Genomic DNA, 12,639 nt, shown 5'->3' on the forward strand with positions numbered 1-12,639 from the left:
GGAAAATAGGGAGGGAGGGGTCGTGGGGCTTGGGTCCGGGCCGGAGCCGCTGGGGCCGGCGGTGCTCGGTCGGGGGCCGGCGGTGCTCGGCCGGGCTCCGCTGGGGCCTGCGGTGCTCGGCCGGGCGCCGCTGGGGCCGGTCGGTGCTCGGCCGCGGGCCGAGCCGGGCAGGAGACGCCAGGGCCAGAGCCTCTTGGCCTGGGCCGGCCGGCCGCTGGAGGGAGCCACTTGGCCGGGGGGGCCGGACTAGGCCGCCCCAGCCCCAGCTTACCTGCTGCCTCCCTGTTTCAGGCTTCCCGCGAACATTTGATTCGCGGGAAGCAGGGGAGGGGGAGGAGCAGGGGGTCGGAGCGTTCAGGGGAGGGGGCAGAGTTGGGGCGGGGACTTTGGGGCGGGGGCAGGGAAGGGGCGGGGTTGGGGGTGGGGAAGAGGCGGGGTTGGGGCGGGGCCGGAGCGTCCTCCTTTTTTTAAATCAAAATATGGTAACCCTACCATAGAATCATAGAACCATAGAGTTAGAAGGGGCCACAAGAGTCATCTAGTCCAGCCTGCTGCCAAGATGGAGGATTTGTGGTGTTTAAACCATCCAAGACAGATGGCTATCCAGCCTCTTTTTGAAAACCTCCAGTGAAGGAAATTCCATAACGTTCTTGGCAGTTTGTTCCATTGTCCTACTTTTCTTATACTTAGGAAGTTTTTCCTGACATTTAATATAAATTTGCTATGAGGTAGTTTGAACCCATTGCCTCTTGTCCTGCCCTCTGTGACAAGAGAGAACATTTTTTCTCTATCTTCCTTATGGCAGCCTTTCAAGTATTTGAAGACCACTATCATGTCCCCTCTTAATCTCCTCTTTTCCAAACATACCCAATTCCTTCAGCCTTTGCTCATATGGCTTGCATTCCATCCCTTTGATCATCCTTGTCACTCGCCTCTGGATCCTTTCCAGTTTCTCTACATCCTTTCTATACAGTGGTGACCAAAATTTGACACACTACTCTAGCACTGAGTAGAGCAGTACTGTCATCACCTGTGACTTGCATTATATGCCTCTGTTAATGCAACCCAAAATAGCATTTGCTTTTTTTGCAAAAGCATCGCATTGTTGATTCATGTTGAGGTTGTGATCCACCACAACTCCCAGATCCTTTTCAGCAGTGCCGCTGCCAAGCCAGTTATCCCCCATTCTGTGTCTGTGCCTTTGGTTTTTCTTCTCTAATTGTAGCACCTTACATTTTTGTCTTTGTAGAATTTCATTTTGTTGTCGGTAGCCCAGTTCTCCAATTTAGCAAGATCCCTTTGAATTTTAGTTCTATCCTCCAAAGTGTTTGTAGCTTCGTGTCATATGCAGATCTGATCGGGATGCTCTCTATTTCTACATCCAGCTCATTTATAAAGATATTAAATAACACCAGATGCAGAACAGATCCCTGTGGAACTCCACTTGAGACCTTCCAATATGATGTCATTCCATTAATAGCTACTCTTTGTTTGCAGTTTAACCAATTTTGTATCCACTTAATGGTAGTGTAGTTCTACCAAGCCTGCATTTCTCCAGCTTACTTGTGAGCATGTCATATGGGACTATGTCAAAAGCCTTGCTAAAGTTCAGGTATATTATGTCCACCTTATTTCCCCTATCCACCAAACCAGTTACCTTGTCAAAGAAGGAAATCAAGCTGCTTTGGCATGATTTGTTCTTAGTAAATCCATGCTGGCTACTAGTGATCACCCCTTCATCCTCCAAGTATTTGCAAATTGAATGTTTTATACAGTGCTCTAGTAGTTTCCCAGGCACTGAGGTCAGGTGGACTGGTCTTCAGTTCCCCAGCACCTCCTTTTTCCCCTTTTTAAAGAAGGGCATTAAAGTTAGCTCTTCTCTAGTCTTCTGAAACCTCATCAGTCATCTATGAGTTTTCAGATATTATTGCCAGTGGTTCTGAGATTTCTTCAGCTAATTCCTCCAGCCCTTGGGGTCAATAGCATCCGCCCCTGCTGATTGAATTCATTCAAATTAGTCAGAAGATCTCTGACATGTTCTTTACTTATCCTGATCTGAATCCCTTCACCTTCATTAGTCATCTGGTCACGTTAGTTTCTGTGTGAAGACTGAAGCAAAGTAGGCATTGAGCAGCTCCGCCATCTTATCTTCCATTACCAGCTCACCTTCTCCATTGAGCAACGGACATATGCCATCTCTGGTCTTTCTTTACTGCCTGACATATTTGTAGAACCCCTTCTGGTTGTGTCTAACATTTCTTCTTCGAGTGCTTGCTCTGTCCATTCCATATTAGGGGTGTGCGCTCACCACATGCACCGGTGCTGGAAGTTTTTCCCGTAGCAGTGTCTGCGGGGGACCGGCTCTGGCGCCCTCTGGAGTGGCACCTGCCTGGCACGATATAAGGGGCGCCGCCGGCTACCCCCACCCTCAGTTCTTTCTTGCCACCAGTGACAGTGCTGGAACATCTGCTGCTTCGTCTAGCGTTGTTTCGTTCTCTGTTGTTGCGAATTTTGAAAATCTGTAAAGTAATTGTATATAGTTAGTAGTTTCTTAGTAGTAGTTCTCAACTCTTCGTTAGTCCCGAACAGGACTCCAGCTTGGGGACAGGGCATGCCCTGGTCCCCAGGCTTTAAGCCCTGCGATCGCTGTAAACGACCTATGCCCGTCAGCGATCCACATACCAGCTACCTGTGGTGCTTAGATGAGGGGCACATAAGTGACAAGTGCCGTATCTGCAAATCCTTTAAACCTAGGACGAAGAAGGCGCGCAAAACTCATCAAAGGGTGCTCCTAATGGAGTCGGCACTCACTCCGGCACCGGAGCAGCGGTCCGACTCTGCACCGAGCACAATGGCCTCCGTGCGCAGTGCTCCACTGGCGCCGTCCATGAGCTGGCTCCGGTCATGAAGGTGAAGAAGAACGTGAAGGGATGATCTCCTACTTCCTGCAAGGGAAAGGAGAGGGCTGGGGTGAGCCATGACCCGTGCTGGGCAGCTCAACGCACCCTTCAGGAAGTTGGGCCCCAGCTCAAGTCAAGCGGTGGAGCCCATCTTGTACTTCACCTGCAACTCCAGATAGCAGTACAGGTAACGACCAGCTTCAGGTGCCATCAACGCCTGAAGCCCTTCAAGCAGCTCAGGAGATCCTGACACTCCTGGTGCCACCCTCACCGGCTCCAGTGGTACCCCGGTCTCGGGGAAAACCCACTTTGGGACCTATGTGTTTGTCCCCACCTCAGTGGCACCATTCCCCATCGAGAGGGATGTCCCACCAACGCTTGCCTGCGCGAAGCCGTCACGCCACGGGACAAGAGAGGCAGGCTCAGCGGAGCCCCCTTCAGTCCCCACACTGGGGGCACCGATCAAGGGATTCGAGGCGTTCCTTGCCAGTAGATTGGCGCAGACACTCTGGGGCACGCGCCGCCCAGCAAGATCTCCGGGACCATCCTCAACCATCTCCAAGGGCCCGGTACTGATCACGGGACCGATCAGGGAGCAGAGACCGCTGATTACCTGGTCGTCATCGCCCATCTCCTAGGAGGAGATCGCCCTTCTCAGGAGGTTCCTCCCGACAGCCGTCCCGTAGTGGCTTCAAGTCCCGTTCGACATCCCGGTACCGGTTGAGCAGTGTGAGGCGTGGATTGCTGGGTGACCGACGCAGATCTGCCGAACGCCATCGGCCTCCGAAACCCTGACCAAAATGCCCAACTCGCTCGGACAGGTCGGCTTTGGGTTGCAGCGATCGGCACCAGTCAGACAAGAGCCAGCGCTCCGCCCATTCCTGGTTGCCCGGTACTGACCGCTCCGTTTCCAGCTCCATTACGGAGCAATGTGCCCTGACTGTGGGACAAGCCCTGGTACCTATGGTGATGCCAGCATCAACGGCACCGAAACCAGTTCCTTGGTCCCAAGTGCAGTGGCCAGCACCATGGTACTCGTTGAACCCTTGGGGATTCACTGAACAGTCCCAGGCTGCCCAATCGGTGTCGGGAGCCTCGGAGAGACCAGTGGTCTCAGTATCCTGTCCCTCTCCAGTGTTCAAGGCTTCAGGGGGATAAGACTCCACAGGTCCAGGAGGACCCAGGGGAGCAAGGTGCTGGACCACCAATGAATGTGGACGTTCCCACGGCACTGACAGCCTCGTCTGGCGACGATGAGGACAATACCATGGGGCCCCTTCAGCCGGTTCCTCAGGATGACGCCAAAGCGCACCAGGAACTTTTGAAGAGGGTCGCTTCCAACTTGGGGCTTGAGGCAGAGGAACTAGAAGAGCCCTCAGACTCTCTGTTTGATGTTTTCTGCTCCTCAGCTCCTGCCAGGGTGGTCTTACCCCTTCATGAAGGGGTTTCCAAAATTACTAATGCCCTGTGGCAGACCCCCTCTTCCTTGGCCCCTATCTCTAAGAGGGCCGAACCCAAGTACTTTGTGCCAACCAAGGGGCATGAGTACTTATACTCCCACCCTGCCCCCAATTCCCTTATGGTAGAGGAGGTTAACCACAAAGAGAGGCAAGGACAACCCAGGGCCAGCCCCAAAAATAAAGACTCGAGGAGGCTGGATATCTTTGGACGTAAGATTTATTCGTTTTCCAGCCTTCAGCTGAGAGTGGCCAACCACCAAGCCCTCCTTGGCTGGTATGACTTCAATATGTGGCAAGCCATGGTCAAGTTCGAAGAGTCGCTCTTTGAGGCTTCCAAAAAGGAGTTCTGAGCGATCCTCGATGAGGACACGACCATGACCAAGGCAGCCCTCCAGGCGGCTTCGGACGCTGCTGCTGCTGCTCGCACCAGGGTTTCCACTATCTCCATGCGGCGAGCCTCCTGGCTGCTCCTCACTGGCTTGTCCTCTAAGGCTCAGCAGTCAATGCAGGACTTGCCCCTCGACAGTTGAGCCCTATTTGTGGAGCAAACAGAGAGCAAGTTGCATGGCCTCAAGGACTCCCGCACCACCCTGAAAACCCTGGGTCTTTACGTCCCAGCCTCGGCGTGTAAGCGGTTCAAGCCGCAGCAGCGCCAGGGGAGCCAGCCTCGGAAGGATCAGCCCCACAAATGAGTCAAGGGCTACAAGCGCCATCTGAGCCACCCCCTCCACCCTCTGCCCAGTTGGGCTCGACCCATGCCAAGCAAGGGGCCAAATGGTCATTTTGAGCATGCTCCCGAGAGTGACCTACCAGACTATTCCCAGGATCCATCTGTCTAAGTGTTCTCCAACCGACTTTCCCTTTTCCTCCCTGCTTCGACCGCTATAACCTTGGACCGATGGGTCCTCGGAACAGAGTTATACCCTCCAGTTCCTTTCTACCCCTCCATTGCTCAGGTGCCGGGGTATCCAGATCTACCCTGTACCTTGACGACTGGCTCGTCAAGGGCAGTTCCAGGTCTCAGGTCCAAAGGGATGTTGTGGTGCTTCAGGCCACATGCCAGTCTCTGGGCCTTCTGGTAAATGACAAAAAGTCAACGTTAGTGCCAGTGCAAAGGATAGAGTTTATCAGAGCAGTCCTTGACTCGACCTGTGCCAGGGTGTTCCTGCCACGGAACAGGTTCCACACGTTGACAAACCTCATCATGGAAGTCTCTGTGTTCCCTCTGACTACAACCAGGGTCTGTCTGCACCTGCTTGGCCACATGGCAGAGTGCACTTACATGGTCCGCCACACCAGGCTTTGGATGCGGCCCCTGCAACAATGGGGATGGTCTATTCCTAGTCCCGAGACCCCCCTGGAAAAGATTGTTACCATTCCCCAGGCGATACTTACCTCTCTGCGATGGTGGACTGACCACAGGACAGTCCTGGAAGGGGTTCCGTTCGACTCGACAACCCCCCTCACTCCATCGAATTGGTGTTGGATGCCTCGGAGCTCATCTCGGCGACCTCCAGACACAGGGGACGTGGTCCCCGGAGGAGGTGAAGTTGCACATAAACATCAAAGAGCTCCGAGCAGTCCAGCTGGCATGCAGAGTCTTCCTGCCCCACCTGTCGGGCAAGGTGGTACGAGTCCTGACAGACAACACAGCCTCGATGTTCTACATCTGCAGGCAAAGGGGAGCGTGCTCATTGGCTCTCTGTCAAGAGGCACTCAAAATCCATCTGGAAGCTTATCACCTTCCCGTTGTCAAGAATATGCTGGCAGACCAGCTCAGCAGGGATTTCTCTCACCACGAGTGGTCGTTCCATCCAGAGGTAGCCTGCATGATCTTCCAAAGGTGGGGAACTCCCCAAGTGGACCCATTCGCCACCAGACAGAACAGGAAATGCCACCGGTTCTGTTCTCGGCAAGGTCTGAGCAAAGGCTCCCTCTCCGATGCCTTTCTCCTGCATGTGACGTTCCCCTCTGGTGTTGTCTAGACTGGTGATCTGCTAGGTCACTCCAGTCCTTGCTTATATTTTATTTATTTTGGTAACTAACTCTGACTTTTTGCCTATCACTTAAAATCTACCTTTTATAGTCAATACATTTGTTTAACTGTTTATCTTTACCAGTAAGGTTGTATGAAGTGTGTGGCAAATCTACTCAGGTTTTGCAAAGCTGGTGTATATCCACTTTCCATTGATGAAGTGGTGAACCAATTAATAAATCTGCACTGCCTGTCTTGAGCAATGCAAGATGGTATATTCCTGAGGTACAGTGCTAGGAGCTGGGGGGATTTGGCTCTGGTGCCTTTCTCTGTATGATTCATGGGTGGCTCTGGGAGCATTCATGCAATCTAGCTGAGTGTGGGGTCTCCACATGCTGTTGTGCCGAGTGATGATAGCACCTGGAGGGGTATGCTGCTGGTCACTAGCAAGGCATTGTGAGAGACAGCCCAGGACGGAGAGAGTTAAGGGGTGGTCCCACAGTCCCAGGCTGCACCCCAGGGATCCCATCAGAGGATGTCTAAAGCAATGGTTCTCAACTAGGGATACGCGTATCCTTGGGCGTACGCAGAGGTCTTCCGGGAGTACATCAACTCATCTAGATATTTGCCTAAAGAAGTCAGTTCAAACTAAAATTTCATACAGACAATGACTTGTTCTATATAACATACATTGATATGTAAATACAATATTTGTATTCCAATTGATTTATTTTATAATTATGTGGTAAAAAGGAAAAAGTAAGCAATTTTTTCAGTAATAGTATGCTGTTACACTTGTATTTTCATGTGTGATTTTGTAAGCAAGTAGTTTTTAAGTGAGGTGTAACTTGGGGGTATGCAAGACAAATCAGACTCCTGAAAGGGGTATAGTAGTCTGGAAAGCTTCAGAGCTACTGATCTAAAGCAAAATTGCAGTGATCATGATATCAGCAAGTCACACACAATTAATAGAAACCAGACTTCTGGGTTCACTCTTAGCCATAAACTTAAACTGGGCTTTTTAAATGCATTAGCAGGGGAGATCTCCCCATCCCTGTATTTTTATATGAAGAAAAATAAACTTTTTCTACCTATTATTTTGGATTGGAATGCTCGCGTGGTTAAAGTATGGTTGCCTGAAGCAGACCATATTACTCTTTCTAGGTAACCCAGAGTCCTTGTTCATTTAATAGGCTTATTGATTCCCCTAATTTTTTGGGAAACCAACCAGACTTGAGCTATCTGAAAAGAAGACCTTGTGCTTTGGGGAAAACCACATATCTTAGCTGGATATCTCAGCTCTACACAAAGTTATTATCTCCACCTATGTTTCCCATTTTTCTTTGAGACCACAGTCAGATTTCTCACCCATACTCCAAAACGACAAATACTGTAATACACACTAACAAAAGAGAAAAGATACCTGTAAACCTTAGGAATATTGCATTATTGGCACTTCCTCAAGAAAAAGAAAAAACCTCTTTCATCTACAACCGAGGACATACCCACTGATTTGATTTATAGAGAGCAATTAATTTCAACAGAAGCCAAAGAGTGGATTTGAAGGCACAAGTTGATTGTGTGTTTGAATTTAATAATACATAACATAATGAATGTATTAGTCTAATGACTCAGTTGAAGTTTTATTTAGGTACAACAATCAAGCAGTACTTAATAGTGCACTACACATAATATAGAAATGAAACATACATTCCAATCTGAGGCTGGGAAAATGATGGGCTGCTCACTTCACTAATAACTAACTTCCCCACACTCATCTCTTATACAGTGGTTTAGAAAAAAGAAAGTCCTTTCTCATACTTCGATTTTATTTTGAATCACTAAGACAGTAACATTTATAACTAATTTATCACTACAGGGACCATCTGTGATCAGAATTACTTCTTAATTCTTAGACATTAATTAATACATTAATCGTTTGCTGTTACATTGATTATAGAACACACTTGCTATACCAAATGTTCCTGGTTCATTTGATCAATTACTAATCTTATCAATTATATTGCATTTTGAACATCCCCTATCAATTACACCATTTTGTCCATTACAATACCCATCTTAATAACAGGCCTCCCTTTATATACAATGAGTATTTACAGAAAAGAGACAAAGAAAATAATCTATTGACTGTGAAGCTCTTTTCTTGTATCTACTTTACAAAGTTGATAAACTAAAGACTTCAACCATCCATTGTTTTATGAATTACAAAAATATCTGTAACTGAGTCATTATGACAGAAATAATCTGTTAGAGTCATTCCTGATAAGCTAAAAGCATCTCTTGATAGATCATTATCTTATTAATCATAGAAAACAACTGCCACATATTGGTTACCAGTAGTCTCTTTCTGGGCATATGGACTAGATCATTTAAAGTTCCGTTTAGGTTCAGCTCGAATACAAAGAATTATAAATACAAGGCATGCTGGGACTTTGGTTCACCTACAAAGAATAAAAAGGGTTATGGTCATTTGATTCATTTACTAAGAAGTTAAATCAGTATAACCAGTTTTAAACCAAGAGAGAGTTCAAACTCTAAAGTTGCAGTGGTTTAACCAAACTGATTTGCTAAACCAGCGCAACTTCTGTGTGTACACATGCCCTTAGCTAAACCAATTTAACCCCAGGGTTATCTGATTTAATTGTGTGTTCTGGGGGCTTGCAGAGATTTAACTACTTAAAAATCAGTTCAGTTAAATCAGTGCAACTTTGCGAATGTAGACTAAGCCAAAAGCCCACACAGACACTAAGGGAAATAGGTAAACCAACTGTATGCAAAGTAAATAAATTGGAAAATATTCTCTATTTGTGTTGTTTGTCAAAATAGTATGTAAAAATAATTCAGGCAGACTGTGACTTTTGAATTGACAGACTCATTTTTATAAAGAAGTGTTACACAATAAAATATTTTTGTAGATGAAAGCTTATTTACATAAGAATGACTTGCTTTATTTCTTCAATAGGAGTCAGAGCTCTGGCCTTGTCTTGCCCTTATTTACGTGAAGCCTCATTTAAAAGATGCTGCAATGTATCAGACAGCGGAGTTCTGGCTCTGGCGCTCAATTGCCATCTTCTACAAATAGTGAACTTAGGCAGCTGCTCAGGCATCACCGATGCATCCCTGCATGCGCTTGGACAGAACTGCAGATTTCTACACAGTGTGGATTTTTCATCTACTCAGGTAACTAAACGGCACCAATCAAAATATAAATGACAGTGACATAAATAAAATGAAGAGGTGAGTTTTATTAACTGCATTTTTGTTTAGCTGTGGTTTAGCAGGTTTTTAAGATTCAAAACGCCAAAGGCACATCTAGGTCCAGACACTATTTCCCAATGGAATGGTATTAAATATGTTCTGTCTTTTGATAATATAAACATATTTTCTCCAGATATGAGTTACTACTAATGATATCGAGCCTGGAGCACAGATGCATTTTTTTCATTAAAGCCTAGCAGGTTTTTTATCTGCTGTTGGTGTTACTCTGTGCCATAGGAATATAACAGGGGTGGCCAACCTGTGGCTCCGGAGCCACATGCGGCTCTTCAGAAGTTAATATGCGGCTCCTTACCTAGGCACTGATTCCGGGGCTGGAGCTATAGATGCTAACTTCCAATGTGCGCGGAGGTGCTCACTGCTCAACCCCCTGCTCTGCCCCAAGCCCTGCCCCCACTCCACCCCTTCCCCCAAGACCCCTACCCCTTCCCCTGAGTCTGCCATGCCCTCGCTCCCCCCGCCCATAGCCTCCTGCGCATGTGAAACAGCTGATTGCGGTGGGAGGGGGGAGTAGGCACTGATTGGTTGGGGGATGCTGGCAAGTGGGAGGAGCTGGGGCTGGGGAGCGGATGGGGGGCTGCTGACAAATTACTGTGGCTCTTTGACAATGTACATTGGTAAATTCTGGCTTTTTCTCAGGCTCAGGCTGGCCACCCCTGGAATATAATCTAACACCAGTTAATTAAATTCCTGTGGCTAGAAGGACTAATTGGCCTGTGGGGGGGATAACATGCTGTATTGTATGAGTCATACAACCCATAAAAGCATAAGACAAACTATAAACTCCTGATAACTAATTTTTCATCTCTCAAGGTTCAGTCACTCTTGAAAGAAAGAGTAGTGTGCAAAACCAAAGGTCTGAGTGGCATTGTACACTGAGTCATCTGCTCGGTTTATGCATTATTAATAATATGATCAAGACAACGCTTAATCCGTGCCAGGGCTTGCCAGAGCTCGGCACGTCTAGGCTTGGCAGTTCATAGCCCCAGCACCTCTGGACTTGCTGCATCAGTTATGAAAGTAAAAAAATTGCTTGAGCCTCGGCACCTCTTTCATTACAAATTAAGCACTGGATTAGGCTGGGATTTTGGTCCTGTTTTGTGACTTTTTTTCTTCAAAATAATAAGTGTCCTGGCATTTTATGTTCCATGTAAAGCTAGTTTTTTGTTTTTTTTCTTTTTCCTTTTTGAGAAGCTTCTTAGTGTTCTGAATCGTACAAGGCGTAGAGGAAGGCACTGTCTCAGACCCACGGAGTTAACTCTCTAATTTAGACAGACCTCACAGTTGAAATGGTTCCTTTGGTGATTTTTTTCATTTAAAGGCTTGTGAAAGAAGTATGTGTTAAGGACAGGATTTGAAGGAGAAGAGGGTAGTTGTCTGCTGCACAAGGAGGAGGAAATTTCCCATCGGGGGGAGCATGGAAAAATGCATGAAAACCAGAGTGGGAGAAGGAGTGGTTGGGATGGTGCCTTGGATGGACTTGCGGGAGAGAAGTGGGGATGAGGAAGAAATAAGAGTAGAGCTGTATGCAGGAATAGTGGAGAGCAGAGGTTTGCAAACTACAATGGCAGGTTTCAGAGTAGCAGCCGTGTTAGTCTGTATCCGCAAAAAGAACAGGAGTACTTGTGGCACCTTAGAGACTAACAAATGGGGCTCAGCTCTCATGTGCGGCAAGGGAAGTTTCAGTTCCCTGATTTCCTGTCCTTCGCCCTCTGCTGGAGCGAAGGGGAGAGAGCATCTCCTGGTCTGGCAACCAGACCAGTCCACCACGGGCCTTAATTTGGTGGGCATGGTGCAGCTGCCAATCGGGGGGAGAGAGAAGGAGGGGGAATCCACTGCTTCCTCCCCTCCCTCCCTCCCTCTGAGAGAGTCACCACATGAAAATAATTGGGTGAAGGCAGGGGAATACACTGTGCTGTCTGGGGAGTCGGGTGGGAAGCCTACACTGGGGGCTGCCTCAGAGACTGGAGGAAGGAGAGTGGTGACAGTTGACCCCTAATCTAAACTTAACTATAATTCATATGCTAGTAGGGTGACCAGATGTCCCAATTTTATAGGGACAGTCCCGATTTTTGGGTCTTTTTCTTATGTAGGCTCCTATTACCCCCCACCCCCGTCCCGATTTTTTACACTTGCTGTCTGGTCACAATATATGCTAGCGTGCTTAAGATAGTGGTAATAATAAAAGCCGTTAAAGCTGTAATGCAATTAGGGATACACAAAACATATTTTATTTGAATAGGTTTTGCAAAACAAGTCCAAAGTAGTAGGTTTGGGGGGATTTTTGCTCTGTGTAACAGCATTGACTTATCGAGACCATTGGGAAATGTATTGATGCAAATAGCTTATGTAAGCAATAGGAACACTAATTATGGCCCCTCTGGAATACCAGATACAGGCAGGGAGCTGAGAGCTAACACAGATATGGACCTGGCTGTGTGGGGGATGAAAGGAAAAGGTGTATAAAAAGGATGTTTGCCCGACCTTCACTGGGCACTTTGGGTTGACAGGATGGTGTAAACTGGATCGTCATATCCCACTTGTGATGTACTCCACTGGCTACTTCCTTATGTCTTTGTTTTCAGTGGTCTCCGGGGGCTTGCGAGTATGACAACACTAGGGACTGTTGTGTTATATGTTTCACTTTTTGTGCAACTGGGTTAATACTCTTGCTTATTTGGATTTTAAATCAAGTCTTCATGAGTCTATTTATGTGACTCACCAGTCTCACTCTTAAAAGTTTCACGTAGCTGTCCGAGAAAAGGACCTGTTAGTGATTTGTGCAGTTTGCACCCAAATTAAGCTGAAAACCTGGAGCGAGTGGACCCGGTAGGGAACCGGTTCTTAGGATTTTGGGAGCTCATCACTGGATAAAGATGATTCAGTAACTTTGTATATTAATGATGAGATAGACTGTAAAGAAAGAAGAAGTGATGGAATGGATAAAAAGGAACTCTATTTGGATCAAAATTACTTTGGGGAGACAGGTAACAGAGGCTGCACTGGA

At 47.4% G+C, this 12,639-nt stretch overlaps 1 protein-coding gene across 1 annotated transcript in view; it reads left to right on the plus strand.

The window, feature by feature from the left end:
* AMN1 (antagonist of mitotic exit network 1 homolog) overlaps positions 1-12,639 on the plus strand; it is an 87,385-nt gene that overhangs the window by 46,792 nt on the left and 27,954 nt on the right. Inside the window, exons 3-4 of the mRNA XM_029912804.1 lie at positions 4,036-4,703; positions 9,293-9,536. Of these exons, the coding sequence (XP_029768664.1) occupies positions 4,036-4,703; positions 9,293-9,536 (912 nt within the window). The remainder of the gene's footprint in view (positions 1-4,035; positions 4,704-9,292; positions 9,537-12,639) is intronic.

This window comes from Terrapene carolina, unplaced genomic scaffold, assembly GCF_002925995.2.
Source record: "Terrapene carolina triunguis isolate 2854851 unplaced genomic scaffold, T_m_triunguis-2.0 Scaffold247, whole genome shotgun sequence".
NCBI lineage: Eukaryota > Metazoa > Chordata > Testudines > Emydidae > Terrapene > Terrapene triunguis.